The following is a 21,727-nucleotide window of genomic DNA, read 5'->3' as shown; positions in this document are numbered from 1 at the left end:
ATGTGTTCTCCCTGGCACAAACCCTTTGTGGGCGACACGAAAGAAAATCCCTAAACCACAAGATTAGACTGGGATGTACTTTAAGATCAGCAGCCCTTTTCAAAAGGATTTGGATCTTCATTGAATTAAAAACTGAGCTAAAATCTATGAATAAGACCCTAACATATCCTTTAGGGTGCATAAGATGTTGTGTGACTGCATGAAGCATGGTCAGTAATGCATCGTCCATTCTCATTGACCCCGATGCAGTTAGGAGGTTAACCAGGACTCGTTCCATAGATTTACATAGTACAGAGGTTAAGGCAATAGGCCGGAAATCATTAGGTGAGCTTGCGCCTGGCTTCTTGGGCACAGGCCTGATTATAGAGTGTTTCCATGATAGTGGCACTGTGCTGCTGTCTAAGAGAAGCTGAAACAGCCTGGTTAACACTCCCTTAAGTTGGAAATAACAATCTTTAAGAACCCTAGGCTTCAGCCTGTCAGGGCCCGGGGCCTTGTCTGGCTTGAGTCTTAAGAGACAGGAAGCAACCTCATCCTCCTTGATGACTATGGGGGTTGCTGTTGGACGGTTATTACATATTTCATTACATTCCATAGTGTCATTCAAAGTGTCAAATCTACAGTAGAATCTATTTAGATCACTGACATCGATTTGACTACTAGGACTCTCAGCCTTTTTGGGGGGTCTGCCCCCAAAAAGGCTGAGCTTGGGGTGTTTAGCCCCTCCCAAGCTTGTTTCACATTTCCATTTACAAACTTGCTCTCTATTTTGTTTTTAAAATCTAGTTTTGCCTTAAGGATGGCTCCTCTTTGCTTCCTCCTTTTCTCATGGACCAAATCCATGTTGCCAGCACAGAGAGCAAGCTTCCTTTCATTAATGAAGCCCTTCAGCTCTTTAGACACCCAGGACTTGTTGTTCTGAAAAATTGTGATAGTTTTCTTTTCAGACACAGTGTTTTCACAGAAGGTTACATATGATGTGATAGTATCAGTCAGTTCATGAACATCCTGGCAGGACTCGAAGTAGGTGTCCCAAGTAGTGTCCTCGAGGCAGTCCCTAAGTTGTTTTCTGCTCCTTTCAGACCTCACCAGTATCTCCTTGGAGACAGGTTTTGTTCTCTTCACCACAGTTCTGTACTTGGGAAGTAGATGAATGATGTTATGGTCCGATTTTCCGAGCGGGGGTCAGCATACGCTTTTATAGGCATGGGGACATTTCCATAGCATTGGTCAATAGTCCTATTTAGGTGAGTGGGGCAGTCTACATATTTCTCGAGGGTTGGCAAGTGCTCAAATAGGTTGCATGAGTTAAAATCCCTGAGAGCCAAGATCGCTTGGTCTGCAGAGCGAGTGAGAGCATTGTTATAACTCTTGGCTATTCTCTCCCCTGCAGCCTCATAATTTGGACCAGGGACATGCGTGAGAATAATCGTAATCTGTCCAAATTCCCCTGAACTGTAAACGGGTCTGAAAGAAACAGTTAATATTTCATAGTCTGGGGTGCACACTGGCTCTGGTATGTAGAATTGTGTGGCCTGTTGTCCACAAACACACACAGACCTCCTCCGATCATTTAGAGGAGCTGCGCTTTTCGCGATCCGCTCTGACTGTAGTGGAAGCAGGCAGGTAGGTAGGTAGGTAGGTAGGTAGGTAGGTAGGTAGGTAGGTAGGCAGGTAGGTAGGTAGGTAGGTAGGTAGGTAGGTAGGTAGGCTAACACACTAAGGGATTTGTTTCACTGTCCGAGTGCGAGTCAGCCCTGAAGACCTGCCCTGCCCTGCATACCTCTCACCACTGGGGGGCGCCACCGATAGGTACCGTTTAACAAGGACGGAAGCTGTCATGAATACTAGTGATGTCCTTCCTGTTGGTAATTCCTCTTCCGGTTTGCGTTTGATCAGAGCTTCTATTGACCGGGGGGGGGAGTTCACTTTGTTAGACTCTTCATCCTGAGTCAGGGGACAGATTCAGGGGACAGATTCAGGGACAGATTCAGGGACAGCTTCAGGGGACAGCTACAGGGACAGTGTTTCGGAGCGGTCTTCTGTGAATTTACCCAGAACACATCTCGTTATGACCACAAACCGTTTCCTCCTGACTGCCTGCTGTTGACTGACTTAAACCGGATTCACTCCGTTAATGATGGCGGGTGTAAACACGGAGCCCAAAGCGGGGGCCGAGGAGGAAAGTGGTTCCCCTTCGGAGCCGAACGAACACGACTACGCTTCCGCCGCTGCGGGTGTCTTCAGCCCGGAGGTGTCCGCGGGGCCCCCGGGGGCTGGCGGTCGGGTCCCCGCGCTGCAGAGCTTCATTTCCCCGTTCGACCCCGGGCAGAGCGTCCCGGAGCAGCCGCTGTCGGTGGAGATCCCCGGCCCGGCCGTGGGCGCGGAGGTGGACTGTCCCGGTGGGAATGCCGCGGACTCGGCCCCGCTGCTGACACGGGCCGGGGGAGACTCCGGGCAGACACCGGGCTGTGGAGCTGCCGGTCCGGTTCGTGGCGGCCGCCGGGGCTCCGTGAGGCCGGAGGACCGGAACTGCTCCTGCTGCCGGCTGGAGTTCGAGCGGACCGGCCGCAGCTTCAACCGGAGGGCGGTGCACACCTTCACCACCCCGGACACCGTGCTCTGGGTCTTCCCGGACTCCCCCGTGAACGAGAGGTCCTTCCTGTGTGAGACCTGCGCGCAGACCGTCAGGAGCAAATGTCGGCGCCGGCAGAGCGGGAAGCGGTCCGTGTGGCTGAAGCCCCCCGCGGTCAGAGAGGTGCGGTGGGGGTTCCCCTGGAACCGACGGCAGCTCCACCGGAGCAGTGTGTGTGTGTGTGTGTGTGTGTGTGTGTGTGTGTGTTAGTTGCCCAATAATGGAAACCACCAATGACGTAAATAATGTATGTGTTATCATTTATAATATAATATATACTGTGATTTGACAGTAGCTACTCAGGAATGACTTGTGAAGACATTACGTTCTCTGTTCACCAGAGTTCACACTCAACTACAATATCCACTGAACAAAGACGTACGTCGGTTGGTGTGATGTTCTAATACATCCTAAAGATGCTCAATCCTGACATTCAGTTCACAATAACAAGTGTCTTTTAAAAAAAAGTGTGTAAATGTCAAAATTAATGGATTAATGACATACGTGACTTTGGTGTAATATTCTTAGAACATGCAGAACTACTATTACAATCGTGAGACGTCTGGATTACTGACATGCATTAAGATGTTTCTGTTTTTTGCAGTCAGAGGTGAAAGACCAGAAGAAAGGCCGCAGGATGGGGAAAAAGAGCAAAGCAGCTCTACTAGTGAGCAAATCGTGCTACAAGGCAGCTCTCAAGATGTTGTGGTCTGCCAAAGGGGCCCGAAAGCCCATGATGGAGTTCTGGAGCAAACAGCTGAAAGAAGAGGTGAGAACGTGTGGTGTCACTGGGTGGTCCACCAGGTGCTGGTAGGGCTATGTTGTGTGTGTGTGTGTGTGTCATATTTTCTGCTGGTGGTGTAGATGAAAGCGCTGACTCGGCAGCCAAACAGTCCGTTCCATCAGAAGGTGACGAGCAGGAAGCCGCTGTCGTCCTTCCCCTGGCACCGATGTCTGAACTGGGCCCAGGAGAAAGCCCCACTGGTCATCACCTGCCTCACCTCGCTGTTTCCTGACATTGGTACCCTCTCCAAGAGCAGTCAGTAAGTGTGACTGGGCTTGGCTCAGCCAATCAGAATGGGTCAGTGACCTGAACTGTAGTTCATATTGATAACGTGTGGCTGTGAGTCGTGGTGAACGCCTGTTTGTGTGGCAGCCAGCTGTCGGAGGAACAGGCCCAGGCTCTGCTGGAGCGCCGGGCTGTGGTGGCCCTGTCGGTCCCACTGTTCACTAGAAACATCTGGAAGAACAACTTCCTGCAGGCCGCTCTCGGAGCAGAGCTCCGCCTCCAGGGCTGCTCTAGTTCTGCTCTGGAAGCCCTGAACACCATGGGCCTGTGTCAGAACAAGGACACGGTCAGGCTGCTGCTGCAGAGACTCCGGAACAGGAAAAAGACCGTGAGTATCTTCACTGGCAGTGCTGGAAGTGCGTTCCTCAAATCCTATTTGGTCCTATTTGTTCTACTCTAAAGGCCTGACTGGTCACCAGTAATCCTGCATCCTCAGTGCAAACAGCCCTGGGGGGTGATACACTTCAGTGAGATCTTCAATGTAGACAGAACCTTACAGTGAAGAGCTGATTCAGACGAAACTAAGTAACGTCAGACCAGTTGACCCTAACATACTTTACTTCCAACACACATTCCCAAGTTACTAGCTTAGCCTTCGTGCTTCACTCTCACATCCATCAAGTTTTGTGGAATCCTTGTGCAGTGAATGCAGTGAATACAGTGAATGCAGTGAATATAGTTAATGCAGTGAATACAGTTAATGCAGTGAATACAGGGAATACAGTGCGCCCTCGGTCTTTGCAGTCAATGTGTTCCAGGAACCACACGCGACGGAGGAATACGCGATCGAGATCGCAATTTATTTATCTTATTATTTACGGTAACTATATTATTATTTATGGTAATTTAAACGTTTCTGAACCCCCCCCCCCATACTGATATTAAACCACCTTCTATCTGAATCACCTCTAAAACCCTCTGATAGACTGTTCAAAACACTTTAGTGTCTCACGGAAGTCAGAGACTCACGGAAAGTAGCGCACTTCTGGATGCCGTTAGCCAATAGAATGCGCGTACGGTATCATGTGACTGCTTACCTAAAATCTGTGATGAGGTGGAGTCACAATCTTTGATGTGCAATCGTGCCAGGGCGCATTAATTGCATAGATGACGGTTTTCACTTATCAGCGGATTTTAATCGATCCCCCTCCTCAAGGCCGAGACGCTCATAATCAGCTGCTTTAACAAAGTACAGCCAGCAGGTGTCGCTGGAGTTTCCCAGCTGACTACAGGCGAGATCATCACACACACACACACACACACACACACACACACACACACACACACACACACACTCAACCTACAAACAATGTTCAGCAAACAGTTCAACTGTTGTCGTGGTTAAAAATTATCTCAATTTTGCAACGTATTTTCTGCAAACAGGAAAATCAAATTAGTTTCTGATTATTTATAACAGATGTTGGGATGAATATAAAACAGTTTAGACCAATGAGAATGCTTCCCGGATTGACGGCAGAAGGAGTTATAGTGGAAGAAGAAGCTCTTAATCCTGGATGTGACTGTTCTCTGGCGTTCCTCCGTCAGGAGACCAATCTCATCTTCCACTGGTTTCTTCTCTTTTCCTTGAATAGGTTTTGTTTTTTGCGGAGTTTTTATTTTTCTGGTTTGAGGGTCTAAGCGTAGAGAACATTAATCTTGCCCACAACAAATAAGATTTAACTCTTTGTTTCACCCTGCTGCCTTCCAGCAAACATAAAGCCATCATTTGTCCTCTGACTGATTTAGGAATCCTTTAAGTTTTGAAGAACACAGATTTTCATAATATTTCTTCTCATAAAACGGGGCTGTCAATGCTGTGGAAAAATATTTATGTAAATGTGACACTTAATAGAATGAAACTATTGTTAAAAGAACGTTTTGCCAGATGGTGACTGATCAATCAGCACTGGATACGACCATTTTAATGCAGCAGACCTGGTTCTGTTGGCAGACATCCAGCATCCATCATGGACTGATCTACTGCAGCGATGCTGCTGCTGGTCCACCTGGAGACGTTCTAGTTCTCCATCAATCATTCAATGGCAGAGAACAGAGTTGAATTCATTTGATTGTTCGTTAATGAACTGTAGCGTCGTGGTTCTTTGACCAGCTTTATGTTGTCTCCCACTCAGAATGGGCAGAGGTTAAAGATACAACAAGACCCGATGAAAGGAGAACAGGCAGCTGAGGAGGAGGATGAGGAGGATGAAACGGAGACTGAAGAGGAAGAACTGCAAGACACAGCACAAGAAGAGGAGGAGGATGAAGCAGCAGAGGAGGAAGCAGTGATAGAAAAGAGGAGAAGGAAGAAGGTAAAGAAGCAGAGGAAGAGTGAAAAAAGGAAACAGAGAGGAAAACGAAAGCTGAAGGAAAGAGAGGAGGAAGAGGAGGAGGTGGGGCAGAAGAAGAGGCAGGTGGTGGTGGTGAGGCTGGACCTGCTGAAGGGTCAGTCACAGGTTGAACAATCTGAGCTTTCAGCTCCCTAAGACTCTTTAGAGCTCAATGAACCCTGTGTCCAATCACAGAGCAGGTCAGAGGTCACCATCGTGGGTTTAGTCTATGATTGTGACAGAAATCAGTTTTGATCAGTTGGACCAGAATATATCCTGTAAACATAAAGCTGCTCCACTGAAACAGACAATAAACCCTATTGATCAGCTGATTATCGGTCTGAACCTTAATGCTGTTTAATCTCAGGCTTGCTGGACAAATTGTTCAGAAAGGGTTAAACATTTTGAATCTGAAATAACAAAAGTTCATAGTTGCAAATATCCACAGAAGTGTTAAGAAATCTGGAATGTTTGTACCCACTGCTGGAAGGAGGCAAACATCCCATCAATACAGCGATCAGAGAGAAACCGTTCCCCTTCAGACCGTCTGTCAAAGACCTTGTCCATGACTGAAGGGGCAAACAGGATTTTTAGCAATTGGTGAAGCCTGTGGTGTCTGAGTCAAAAGATCTTCTGAATTGATTCCAAATTTGGATTGAATGTGTAAGAACAGGTTTAAAGCAGACCGGGTGTGTAAATAGAAGCTTCCGACACCCTAAACCTTTAAGGAAGTGACACAGAAGCAACCTCCATTGTTGCCCGTCCAATATCACAAATGTGATGATTACCCATCAGTGTAATACGTTTGTGACACGACTAACCCTAACCCAGGAATAATGTAGTGAGTTTGGAAGTGCCCTCCCGCCCATTGAACAAGGACTTTGAAGTATACTGCTTTTGATACGGGGTGTTTTTTAATTCCAAATAAAGCTTGATATTTGGTTGTCTAGCTTGGTAAAAAAAGAGTTGATTAGAAAGCACAGAAGATGTGTAAAAATGTAGGAAAAACATTTATTTTTACTGATTCTTCTGCCCAATGGCAGGTGGTCCCAGCGTTCAATGCCCTGAGAAAGTTTAGATAGTCGGGGCAGATAATTGACAACATAGAGATGTTTGTAATTATGTGTAATCCATGTCCCTACGTATTTTAATTTCTTGGAACCAACTTTAAAGGGGAATAAATCTAACAAACACAGCGCGCCCTCATTCTTTGTGGTTAATGCGTTCCAGGAACCACACGCAATTAACGATTTCCACAATAGTGACAAACTATATTATTATTTATGGTAATTTAAATGTTTATGAACCCCCCCACACTGATACTAAACCACCTTCTATCTATCACCTTTAAAACACTCTGATAGACTGTTTAAAACACTTTTGTGTCTCACGGAACAAGCGCACGTTCGGATGCTGTCAGCCAATAGAATTGCGCGTACGATATCACGTGACTACCAAAACTTCGCGATGAGGTGAAGTGGAGAGCGTTGATGTGTGAATGCACGAGGGCGCATTGTATTCGTGCCAACAGGCATTAGCTCGCTTTTCTGAATATTAACCTTGTGTTCAGGCGTTTTACCAAATTTTTCTGGTCAGACTGTTACTTCAGGAAGGCTGACAGACGGTTGAGACGGGAACAAGAGCGAATCCTCGGTGTAAAGGGAAACTTTGTTCCCATCCTGCTCATTCAATCCCTCTGGTGTCTTGATTTTGTCTCGGAGCTAGAGCTAAAAGTTAGTGGTGACGGGGCACCTTGTAAGATCTCTCTCGGGTGTATCACCCTCCCAGGACTCTTCTGAGGGTCTGAGGATGCAGGATTTCTGGTAACCCGTCAGAACAGGAGGCAGAAGCTTCAGCTATCTGCCCTTCTACTCTGGAACAATCTCCCAGCCTCGGTCTGGGGGGCAGACACCCTTAGCTCATTTAAGAGTAAACTAAAAACCCTCCTCTTTGATAGAGCCTACAGTCAGAAATGACAGGTTCTACCCTACCAGCTGCTGTAGGCCTAGGCTGCTGAGGGTATTTTCTGTCTCTCCCATACTTTTTGTTTTTCCTGCTCACACACTGGCCCTCCGCCTGCTTGAAAGACTCTGCTGCCGTCCATGTGCTCAGGTGGGAAACCAGTATAAACTAGAACCAATGCAGTCAGACTGCAACATCCCGCGACACCCCTGAATTCAAAATCTTACCCTGACCTACTGTCATTGATCAAAGCACTAGCTTTGATCTATGGTCTTACTCACACTGGCCTTCTTCCTCGTCTTTCTATCTTATCTGGTTCCTGAGTGTACCAAAGTTAAAATTTGACCTTGACCTCGTTTTCTCAAGGTCATCATCTCATCTTCATCCCCTCTGCTGCCTGAGTCATGTGCTTTTTGTTTCATCTTTCCATCTGAACGGTTGTGAAGATACTTGGCGTACTGACGGACGGACACACCAACCTGACATTACATCACCGCTTTGAAGCGGGAGGTAACCCAGAATTCAGTGCGTGCGCTCTGAAAATCCCTTCAGCAGCTGGATCTAAACGAGACTATCTGGCCTACCTCCCATTATCTTTCTCTTGCCCCGTCCTTATCTCCCTTTCTTTTCCACCCAACTGGCCAAGGTGGACCAGAGTCTGGGTCCTGCTCGGAGTTTCTTCCTCAATGAGGAAGAAACTCATTGAGGAAAAAATGCAAGAAGCTGCTGCTTGTGCTTCCTTAATATTCAGAATATTAAACACAAAAGATCAAGCAGTAAACCCTCTGAAGATCCACTGTCCCGTCTCAACAGAACCATGAATCAAGGCGGCAGAACTGAACCCAGCCTGACAGACAGGACGCACAAAACGTCATGGACTGAAAGTTTATTTAGTAACAGTCATTGATAGCAACAAGAAAAACAACATAATAATAGTCAGAAACACCAAACCTCCAGCAGGTGTTCTTCACTGAAACAATGTTTGGTAGAGAATATGGGAATCTATTAATAATATTAATTTATTAATAAAACTTATGAACATAAAATGTTACTGACAGTCAAGAGACAGAACACAGGAAGAACTGTAATCTGAGGATTTTTACTATTTAATAGAGATTAACATGTTTGAGGCCAATTAAGCCATTTGCTTTGGCGCGTCAAATAATGTCTTGGCCAAAATAAAAACTCAACTGAAGTTGATAAACGCTCCTGATTGGGGGGGGTTCTGGAGTGTAGCTGTGCAGTTTCATGTGGCTCAGCAGTGTAGTTCATAAACACAATCTTGCTTTGTTTTGGGTTTAAAAAAAAGTGGCACAGACTGGTTCCAATTTGGGCCCAAAAAACAGGCGGCGGTTCGTTTCACTGCCCAAAATCTGGTGGGAACCGTTAATCTGGATTATTTTAAAGGGCCTGCTGACTGTATTTATACACGACTCCAGAGAGAAGCGTCAGCAGGACGAGTCTCAGACGTTCAGAGTCTTCTTGACGGAGAAGATGATGTCTTTAATCTGAGGAACACTGTTGTCCTCCAGGATCTTGGCGTACGGCATGGGGATGTCCACACCCGTCACCCTGATGGCCGGAGCATCCAGGTAGTTGAAGGCGGGACCTGGAAACACACACATGGAGGACATTTTAGCATCATGATTAGCATTGATTAGCTCCACAGTGAGAGCAGAGCGCTAACGGAGAGGCGTCTGATCATCACAACAGCCTTGGATCCATTTTCATTTCATGTCGGCTGTTACCTTCCATGATCCTGCTGCAGATCTCAGCCCCCACCCCAAACTGAGGCCAGCCCCCCTCCACCGTCACCAGGTGGTTGGTCTTCATCACGCTGCTCTCAATGCTCTCCACATCCATTGGACGGATGGTCCTCAGGTTGATCACCTGACATCGACAGACAGGAAGTAGTTTAAGCGACCGCTCAGGAAGGTCTTGGCGTGTGTGAGAAGCAGGTGTGTGAGAAGCAGGTGTGTGAGAAGCAGGTGTGTGAGAAGCAGGTGTGTTCTCTACCTCACACTCAATGCCCTCCTTGGCCAGGATGGCGGCAGCGTCCAGGCAGTGACCCACGTACCGCGAGTGGCTGACCAACGTCACATGACCCCCTGAAGCACAAGAGAACAAACGCTGTAACTTTCACCAGTTAAATGATTGTGTGAACATTGAACACATGAATAGTAACAGACGTTCTGTTGTGTATCTATGGTTGGTTGATTGATTGATTGATTGATTGATTGGTCACACACCTGCTCTCTCCACCTTGGCCTTGCCGATGGGGACGGTGAAGTCTTTGGACTGAGACTCCTCTGACATCTCAAAGGGAACGCCGTACATCAGCTCGTTCTCCAGGAACACCACTGAAACACAGGACAACTCCCTGAGGAGAGGATGGGGGCAACACCACGTCGTGGACTGGGGGGGGGCTGTCTCATGGTGAGCTCACGTGTTAGGGTTGGGGTTACTAGGGTTGTCTCACGTCTCACCAGGGTTGTCGTCTCTGATCGCTGACTTCAGAAGACCTTTGGCATCTTCTGAGCTCCAGGGACTCAGAACCTTCAGACCTGGACAGTGACCATACCTGTGGAGATGAACACGTGTGTCATCACATGATCACCTGTCACTTCTAGTCACTGAACCGAACATTTTACGACTTTGTTCTAGTTTCACTCATTTCTGAATGCTGGTTTTAGCAAATCTCTGGTGAACGAATGAAACAGAATAAAAACACTAAACAATTGTGAACACGTGGCTCACAGCAGATCAGAGGTCAGTGAACGCACCACGCAGCGAAGCACTGCGAGTGCTGAGCAGCGACGCCGGCCGAGGCCCCGTTGGGGCCCCTGAAGACGATGGGCACCGGCTGCAGGCCGGCGGACATGTAGTAGGTCTTTGCTGCCGAGTTGATCACCTGATCGATGGCTTGCATGGAGAAGTTAAAGGTCATGAACTCACAGATGGGCCTCAGGCCAGCCTGGGGGAGACGGGTCAGCAACAGGTCAGCAACAGGTCACAAACAGGTCAGCAACAGGTCACAAACAGGTCACTAACAGGTCAGTAACAGGTCAGTAACAGGTCACTAACAGTCTGAACCACAGAAACAAAGACGTTTATCAAAGGAGACACTGATGAAGAACAGTCAGAATCAGGTTGTTCCTGTTCCCCCAGTCAGTCGTATTCCTGTTCAGCTTATCAGACTAAAATCATTTGTCTAATTATTTAAAAAAAAAATTTGTCTGACTAACAATCTGCTTTGTCAAAGAATGTTCAAACAAAAAAAATCACTTTCCTTTTGATAGCTCATTCACTGGGGGACGGGGTCACACCCAGGACAGTGTTTAAGTGTGAGGTGGTCAATGTGCAGCGACTCCATTAGGATCACCAGGATCTTTTTGGATGGGAACGCAAATATATACATTCAACACCTGAATGGGTCTTTTCCCAGTTTTCCACACATTAATACAGTAATCCCTCGTCACTGCGTTCCAGGACAACCCGTGAAAAACAAAGTCGATATAACGACGAACTATTTATTTTATTATTTATGGTAATTCAAATGTTTATGAAGACGGGAACCAGATGATGACCACACGCTACTCATCTGACTACGTCAACCTGCCTGGTTGTTTTATACGATTTAACAGAACGCCAGACAGCTGACCCGTCATGAACGAATCACATGAGGAGCGTTCCTTCTGACCCTACAGCCTGTAGAAGACATTAATACTGGGTTTAAGTCACTGATACTGGGTTTAAGTCACTAATACTGGGTTTAAGTCACTGATACTGGCTTGAAGTCACTGATACTGGGTTTAAGTCACTGATACTGGGTTTAAGTCACTGATACTGGGTTTAAGTCACTGATACTGGGTTTAAGTCACTGATACTGGGTTTAAGTCACTGATACTGGGTTTAAGTCACTGATACTGGGTTTAAGTCACTGATACTGGGTTTAAGTCACTAATACTGGGTTTAAGTCACTGATACTGGCTTGAAGTCACTGATACTGGGTTTAAGTCACTGATACTGGGTTTAAGTCACTGATACTGGGTTTAAGTCACTGATACTGGGTTTAAGTCACTGATACTGGGTTTATTAAGTCACTGATACTGGCTTTAAATCACTGATAATGGCTTTAAGTCACTGATACTGGCTTTAAGTCACTAACGCTGGCTTTAAGTCACTAATGTTGGCTTTAAGTCACTAACGCTGGCTTTAAGTCACTAATGCTGGCTTTAAGTCACTAATGCTGGCTTTAAGTCACTAACGCTGGCTTTAAGTCACTAACGCTGGATTTAAGTCACTAACGCTGGATTTAACAGACAGAAACTAATCAGATTAAGCTTATAAGAGTATATCAGTGACAGAATTAAATGAACGTCTATTAAATCCAGGTGACCAGTAGTGTCACCATGACCCCTCCCAGGACCTCACATGTAGCACTGAGTTATCTGAGGGACCTCCTCATGATACACCTTCATCCTGCCTTAATCATCCAGTCGGCCCCCGCTTCCTGACGGACTGGCTTGGCTCTGGCATCAGAGTGTTGTCAACATGGCCCCTCGTCTGTTCTCATTGGTCCTACAGTCTAGTATATTGTATATTACTATCAAAAGTACTACCATCCACTGGCAGTGGTCGCTACGATAACTTCTATCTGGTCCAACATTCAACAGTCCAAATAAAATACTTTCTTTACACAAACTGTCAATTTGCTTTCAGTGCTACCGTGTCAGCTCTCGTGAACCAATCAGTATGATTACCCAATGGCTAGGACTAGAAGGTTGTGTAACACACGGTCAAGACTGATTGGCCCAAGTTTTTACAAACTCAGCCAGCACCTAAAAAACATTCCACACAAGAGAATCCCATGTGGGACTAAGGCTGATGATGATCCCCCATGACCCACTGCAGGTCAGGGTCCGTAGACCAATCAGCTCCTTGAGATCTCCTGTTATTTGTCTGGTGTCTAGCGGTCGTTGTAGATATATAATTTAGAAATAAACTTTAGACATATACTTTAGAAATATACTTTGTGGATGTTTCACCATGGTATCGGTTGATTTAGAAAACTCACCATGGCGGCCCCCACCGCAATGCCAGCAAAGCCCATCTACAGGTGAGACAGACAGACGTTAATCTCCTCTGGAGGGGTTACGTCACAAAGCTGAAGCCATAAACAGGACGATCTGGAGGCGCCTCTCACCTCTGTGATCGGGGTGTCCATGATGCGTTTGTCTCCGTATTTCTTCCACAGACCCCTGCTCACCTGCGGATTGGAAGAATAATATAGAAATCATGTCCTATCGGGGTTTTTTTAAAATTGCCAATAAACTATAACCAATATACAACTGCTCTCAAAAAATTAGAACATCATGTAAAAATACAATGAACAGTAAAACTTTGATAGTTTGTTTGTTTTAATTGTGATCATTGGAGTTGGTAGGTTTAGGGAGGACTACTATGTTTATGTAGGGACCTGAAAAAATGTGTTTTTCATAATAGGACGTGAAATGTTATCTTCAGCATTTGATTTATGGCTTCAGTGTATAGATGGGAGAAAGGGAATGATGAGGACTGTGAGAATGACCAGATATTCTGTCCAATATTTGCTCCACCTGCACAGGTGTACGGTCACCTGTCCTCTACTGAATCATCACCTTGTAGGCGCCGTCGTACTGCGCCACCTCCTCCCCCAACAGGAACACCTTTTCATCTCTCTCCAGTTCCTCATCCATTGCTTGGTTGAGGGCATCGCGAACAGTCACCTGACAAAAGCAACAGCACGGCATTCAGTCGTCCTCAGGGCAGGTGCGTCAAAACAGTCTTTTTCCAGTTTGAACACAACTTTAACTCATTTTCTCGTTGCTATTTAGTTTTGCAATTAACTAGGTTTTTACATCTTTAGTATCTAATACTGTAAGTTTACTTTTGAGCACCCTATGCAGTTAGCCACTGGGCAAGATTAAAAGAACTTATTATTTGGTGTTTGTTTCTGGTTTTTGAAGGGGGAGCGTGTTTCAGTGGACTAAAGCTGTCTCTGGTCTTTTGTGATGCACACAGTTTAGAGTTTAAACCTTGCGGCACCTTTATGTTCTGATAATCCACTTTATTATAATATACTGTAATCCTAATATAGTATGTTTTCCTATGAACACCTAATAATTCTAAGTCTTGAACTAAATACAGACAAAACAGGTTTTAATTATGATGGCTTTTCGCCTGGGTGACATTTGAATCATCAGAGACCAAATGGGCCGTTTGGTTTCTCTGGATCTGGACAGAACCTGTCAGCCTCATCAGCTGTGGTGGAGCAGGTGTGTGCAGGTGTGTGTTGGACACAGATGACAACAGGTACAGCTCGTCCCGGTGGTCATCCCACCAGCAGACAGACATGAAGCTACATGAGGGTAGTCTACGCTGCGGTCTGCTGACAGGAGGATGAGCTCCTGATCAACAACAAACTCATTCATCAGTTCTGGAACATTTCAGTTGTATGAAGGACAACATTTCTTCATACAAGATGTTCCATCCAGATTATTTATCAATGATAAAAACTTGATTCTAACTTATGGAATGAAAAGTACTCCTCACTGACGTGTAAGTTCTCCAACCAAACATCACCATTTAGTGTCTTCCGTAGTGATTCTGGAACAATCACAACAATAATAATAATAATAATAATAATAATAATAATAATAATATCCATCATCCGTCTGACAGAGGCTTCAGCTGCGGTTAGCCTGCTAGCCACCGTTAGCCTGCTAGCTGCTAGCACTAACCTGCACGGCGGCCGGGCCGCTGCGGTGGAACCCCCGCCGGCCCAGAGACAACACCACCTGTTGGGACAAGAAGAGACGCTCAGACAGGAAACACTCGTTGTTTTTAAACCAACATTCTGCGGTGAATTAATTCTTACGTCTCCTGACCGCAGGAAGCTCCTCAAAGACGCTGCCATGTTTGTCCTCTACCGTAGCGAGACGCTGACTGGACTGACGGCCCTTCAGCCAATCAGCTCAGTCATCAGCTAGTCGGTATCCGTCATTGAGAATCCTGTCCAATCACAGAGGTTTATCGGAGAAGTGGGCGGGGAAAAAGGTAACAAAAAAAACGCATCCAAGGACTTTCCTTTGCTGTCAATGATAATAATGGAGCCTCCATTCAGGAGGACCAAAGTCATTAAAATACAGCATAAAAACTAAGAGTTACAGAATAAACAGAATTTGTGAGAAAAACACGTCAATAAAAACAAAAAATCAAGGTAGTTGGGTAGTACACTATTAACTAGAAAGAAGGAAGGATACTTTATTAATCACAGAGGAAATTACAAATAGTCACTGCTCAGACATGAAATGTACATAAATCTAGATATTAAACACCAGGAGTTAAAAGAAACACAGGCAGAACAGACCACAAGACATGTACTACAATAACAGAACATATACTACACTAACAGAACATATACTACAATAACAGGACATATACTACACTAACAGAACATATACTACAATAACAGAACATATACTACAATAACAGAACATATACTACAATAACAGAACATATACTACAATAACAGGACATATACTACACTAACAGAACATATACTACAATAACAGAACATATACTACAATAACAGAACATATACTACACTAACAGAACATATACTACAATAACAGAACATATACTACAATAACAGAACATATACTACAATAACAGGACATATACTACACTAACAGAACATATACTACAATAACAGAACATATACTACAATAACAGGACATATACTACACTAACAGAACATATACTACAATACCAGGACATATACTACACTAACAGGACATACACTACCTAACAGAACATATACTACACTAACAGAACATATACTACACTAACAGGACATATACTACCTAACAGAACATATACTACACTAACAGGACATATACTACACTAACAGAACATATACTACAATACCAGGACATATACTACACTAACAGGACATATACTACCTAACAGAACATATACTACACTAACAGAACATATACTACACTAACAGAACATATACTACACTAACAGGACATATACTACCTAACAGAACATATACTACACTAACAGGACATATACTACACTAACAGAACATATACTACAATACCAGGACATATACTACACAAACAGGACATATACTACCTAACAGAACATATACTACACTAACAGAACATATACTACACTAACAGGACATATACTACCTAACAGAACATATACTACACTAACAGGACATATACTACCTAACAGAACATATACTACACTAACACAACATATACTACCTAACGGAACATATACTACCCAACAGAACATATACTACCCAACAGAACATATACTACACTAACAGAACATATACTACACTAACACAACATATACTACCTAACGGAACATATACTACCTAACGGAACATATACTACCCAACAGAACATATACTACACTAACAGGACATATACTACACTAACAGGACATATACTACACTAACAGAACATATACTACCTAACGGAACATATACTACACTAACAGAACATATACTACCTAACAGAACATATACTACACTAACAGGACATATACTACACTAACGGAACATATACTACCTAACAGAACATATACTACCTAACAGAACATATACTACACTAACAGAACATCTACTACCTAACAGAACATATACTACACTACCAGAACATATACTACACTAACAGGACATATACTACACTAACAGGACATATACTACACTAACAGAACATATACTACCTAACGGAACATATACTACCTAACAGAACATATACTACACTAACAGAACATATACTACCTAACAGAACATATACTACACTAACAGGACATATACTACACTAACGGAACATATACTACCTAACAGAACATATACTACACTAACAGGACATATACTACACTAACGGAACATATACTACCTAACGGAACATATACTACCTAACAGAACATATACTACCTAACAGAACATATACTACACTAACAGAACATATACTACCTAACAGAACATATACTACCTAACGGAACATATACTACCTAACAGAACATATACTACACTAACAGAACATATACTACCTAACAGAACATATACTACCTAACAGAACATATACTACACTAACAGGACATATACTACACTAACAGGACATATACTACACTAACAGGACATATACTACACTAATGGAACATATACTACACTAACAGAACATATACTACACTAACAGAACATATAGTACACTAACAGAACATATACTACCTAACGGAACATATACTACCTAACAGAACATATACTACACTAACACAACATATACTACACTAACACAACATATACTAGAAGAAGAAGAAGAAGAAGAAGATACACTTTATTGATCCCCTAGGGGAAATTACATTTGTCACTCAGGTGTACATTTGTTACATTTTTTGTGTTAGTTTTTCACACACACTGTGTATGTACAGGCCCCTGAAACAACCACAGCACACAAAGGGGCCTGTAATCATGCAGTTAGTATACAAACACAACATCAAGCTGTACATCGGGAGGCAGAGTGACGGGCAGCAGCTTCCTGGAGTGCGCCCCAATAGAACAGCTTGTAAGGGGGACAGCGCCTTGCTCAAGGGCGCCTCGGCAGTGGCCGGGAGGTGAGCTGACGCCTCCCACCGTCAGCTCACACTCAGGAGATGTTCTGGCGGGAGCGGGAATCGATCCACTGATGGCTGGGCGATCTGTCTTCAAGACCTCTGCTCTACCGCTGAGCCACTGCCGCCCCAACTACTACCTAACTACTACCTAACAGAACATATACTACACTAACAGAACATATACTACCTAACAGAACATATACTACACTAACAGGACATATACTACACTAACAGGACATATACTACACTAACAGGACATATACTACACTAACAGGACATATACTACACTACCAGAACATATACTACACTAACAGGACATATACTACACTAACAGGACATATACTACACTAACGGAACATATACTACCTAACGGAACATATACTACCTAACAGAACATATACTACACTAACAGAACATATACTACCTAACAGAACATATACTACACTAACAGGACATATACTACACTAACGGAACATATACTACCTAACAGAACATATACTACCTAACAGAACATATACTACACTAACAGAACATCTACTACCTAACAGAACATATACTACACTAACAGGACATATACTACACTAACGGAACATATACTACCTAACGGAACATATACTACCTAACAGAACATCTACTACCTAACAGAACATATACTACACTAACAGGACATATACTACACTAACGGAACATATACTACCTAACGGAACATATACTACCCAACAGAACATATACTACACTAACAGGACATATACTACACTAACAGGACATATACTACACTAACAGAACATATACTACCTAACGGAACATATACTACACTAACAGAACATATACTACCTAACAGAACATATACTACACTAACAGGACATATACTACACTAACGGAACATATACTACCTAACAGAACATATACTACCTAACAGAACATATACTACACTAACAGAACATCTACTACCTAACAGAACATATACTACACTACCAGAACATATACTACACTAACAGGACATATACTACACTAACAGGACATATACTACACTAACAGAACATATACTACCTAACGGAACATATACTACCTAACAGAACATATACTACACTAACAGAACATATACTACCTAACAGAACATATACTACACTAACAGGACATATACTACACTAACGGAACATATACTACCTAACAGAACATATACTACACTAACAGGACATATACTACACTAACGGAACATATACTACCTAACGGAACATATACTACCTAACAGAACATATACTACCTAACAGAACATATACTACACTAACAGAACATATACTACCTAACAGAACATATACTACCTAACGGAACATATACTACCTAACAGAACATATACTACACTAACAGAACATATACTACCTAACAGAACATATACTACCTAACAGAACATATACTACACTAACAGGACATATACTACACTAACAGGACATATACTACACTAACAGGACATATACTACACTAATGGAACATATACTACACTAACAGAACATATACTACACTAACAGAACATATAGTACACTAACAGAACATATACTACCTAACGGAACATATACTACCTAACAGAACATATACTACACTAACACAACATATACTACACTAACACAACATATACTAGAAGAAGAAGAAGAAGAAGAAGATACACTTTATTGATCCCCTAGGGGAAATTACATTTGTCACTCAGGTGTACATTTGTTACATTTTTTGTGTTAGTTTTTCACACACACTGTGTATGTACAGGCCCCTGAAACAACCACAGCACACAAAGGGGCCTGTAATCATGCAGTTAGTATACAAACACAACATCAAGCTGTACATCGGGAGGCAGAGTGACGGGCAGCAGCTTCCTGGAGTGCGCCCCAATAGAACAGCTTGTAAGGGGGACAGCGCCTTGCTCAAGGGCGCCTCGGCAGTGGCCGGGAGGTGAGCTGACGCCTCCCACCGTCAGCTCACACTCAGGAGATGTTCTGGCGGGAGCGGGAATCGATCCACTGATGGCTGGGCGATCTGTCTTCAAGACCTCTGCTCTACCGCTGAGCCACTGCCGCCCCAACTACTACCTAACTACTACCTAACAGAACATATACTACACTAACAGAACATATACTACCTAACAGAACATATACTACACTAACAGGACATATACTACACTAACAGGACATATACTACACTAACAGGACATATACTACACTAACAGGACATATACTACACTACCAGAACATATACTACACTAACAGGACATATACTACACTAACAGGACATATACTACACTAACGGAACATATACTACCTAACGGAACATATACTACCTAACAGAACATATACTACACTAACAGAACATATACTACCTAACAGAACATATACTACACTAACAGGACATATACTACACTAACGGAACATATACTACCTAACAGAACATATACTACCTAACAGAACATATACTACACTAACAGAACATCTACTACCTAACAGAACATATACTACACTAACAGGACATATACTACACTAACGGAACATATACTACCTAACGGAACATATACTACCTAACAGAACATATACTACCTAACAGAACATATACTACACTAACAGAACATATACTACCTAACAGAACATATACTACCTAACGGAACATATACTACCTAACAGAACATATACTACACTAACAGAACATATACTACCTAACAGAACATATACTACCTAACAGAACATATACTACACTAACAGGACATATACTACCTAACGGAACATATACTACCTAACAGAAGTACAAAGAGTATAAAATGGATGAAATGAACTGACAGACAGCAGGAGGCCACCTGGGGGGTACGTCCTTCTCACACTGTAGGACTCGTGACTTACAGGCGAAATCGTCCCAATGTCACTGTAAAAATCACAACACCTTGGCCCCACTACACTGTAGCAGCCTCTCTGTGGAGGCGCTGTGTGACAGCAGTCTGTCGCTGAAGGTGCTTCTCTGCTGGGAGAAGGTGGTGTGTAGGGGGGGCTGGTGTTGTTCATGATAGCCTTAACTTTAGACATGGTCCTGCTCCCCAGAACTGTCTCCACAGAGTCCAGGCTCAGCCCGACCACTGAGCCCGCTCTGCGGATGAGTCTGTTCAGACGGTCCATATCTCTTTTCCTGGCCCCCCCACCCCAACACACAATGGCGTATGACAGCACACTGGAGACTACGGACTGATAGAACATGAGAAGGAGCTTAGGACAGATGTTGAAGGAGGCCAGCCTCCTCAGGAAGTACATCCTGCTCTGCCCCTTCTTGTACACAGTCCCAGTTGAGTGACCAGTCCAGTCTGCTGTCTAGCTGCAGTCCCAGGTACTGATAGTTTCTACCACCCCCACCTCACTGCCCTCCATGATCACTGGCTGTGGAGAGGGAGGTGCCTGCCGGAAATCCAGCACCATCTGCTTGGTCTTGGAGACGTTGAGCTGGAGCTGGTTCAGCTGGGGTACAAACCAGTACGCCAGACCAGGTGAAAGAACACCAACACCTGAAAGGGGCACTGAAAACCTGTGGATATCCTGACTGGACCTTCGTGAAAGCCCACACAAGATCCAGAAAGGAGAACAACCAGTGAGGACGGAAGAGAACAAACAATGGTATAGTGATCCGTTTGTGTCTGGAGTGTCTAAGACGATGAGGAGGATCTTCAACAAACACCAGGTTCCTGTGTATTTTAAGCCGGGCAACACCCTCCAACAAATACTGGTCCACCCAAAAGACCCCACACCACCAAAAATACCCCCCACCACAGTCAGAAGAGCAATCTGGTGTATGCAGTTAAATGCAACGAGGGATGCTCAGATGTCTAATGGGGGTAACCAAACAACCACTACACAGGAGCATGGATCAACACAGAAGAGACAACTCATCAGGACAGGACTCAGCAGTCTGCCCTCCCCCCCTCAAAGAAACGGGACACTCATTCTGTTATAATGTTGATGGGTCAGTACCGTGTTAGTCCACAAGGTGGAGTTGATGTTTTTGGGGACACAAATACCTCTGGACCTTCTC

General features: G+C 44.0%; 2 protein-coding genes across 2 annotated transcripts; one reads left to right on the top strand and one right to left on the bottom strand.

Annotated features, from left to right (window-relative positions):
- The first annotated feature begins 1,895 nt into the window (after positions 1 to 1,895).
- Positions 1,896 to 7,229, top strand: LOC137594847 (uncharacterized). The gene is made up of 5 exons (XM_068314420.1): positions 1,896 to 2,758; positions 3,240 to 3,404; positions 3,500 to 3,678; positions 3,792 to 4,032; positions 5,837 to 7,229. The coding sequence occupies exons 1-5, from the start codon at positions 2,138 to 2,140 to the stop codon at positions 6,188 to 6,190; spliced, it is 1,560 nt and encodes a 519-aa protein (XP_068170521.1). The 5' UTR covers positions 1,896 to 2,137; the 3' UTR covers positions 6,191 to 7,229.
- Positions 7,230 to 8,875: 1,646 nt separating this feature from the next.
- On the bottom strand, positions 8,876 to 15,016 carry pdhb (pyruvate dehydrogenase E1 subunit beta). The gene is made up of 11 exons (XM_068314421.1): positions 14,916 to 15,016; positions 14,779 to 14,835; positions 13,657 to 13,764; positions 13,203 to 13,265; positions 13,074 to 13,109; positions 10,780 to 10,970; positions 10,483 to 10,577; positions 10,246 to 10,356; positions 10,013 to 10,104; positions 9,745 to 9,886; positions 8,876 to 9,605 (listed from the first exon to the last, which is right to left on the bottom strand). Exons 1-11 carry the CDS (start codon positions 14,952 to 14,954, stop codon positions 9,460 to 9,462), a joined length of 1,080 nt encoding a protein of 359 aa, XP_068170522.1. The 5' UTR covers positions 14,955 to 15,016; the 3' UTR covers positions 8,876 to 9,459.
- Positions 15,017 to 21,727: the final 6,711 nt, after the last annotated feature.

Source organism: Antennarius striatus, chromosome 5, assembly GCF_040054535.1.
Source record: "Antennarius striatus isolate MH-2024 chromosome 5, ASM4005453v1, whole genome shotgun sequence".
In the NCBI taxonomy this organism is placed as follows: Eukaryota; Metazoa; Chordata; class Actinopteri; order Lophiiformes; family Antennariidae; genus Antennarius; species Antennarius striatus.
This window is presented reverse-complemented; position numbering and strand designations above follow the sequence as displayed.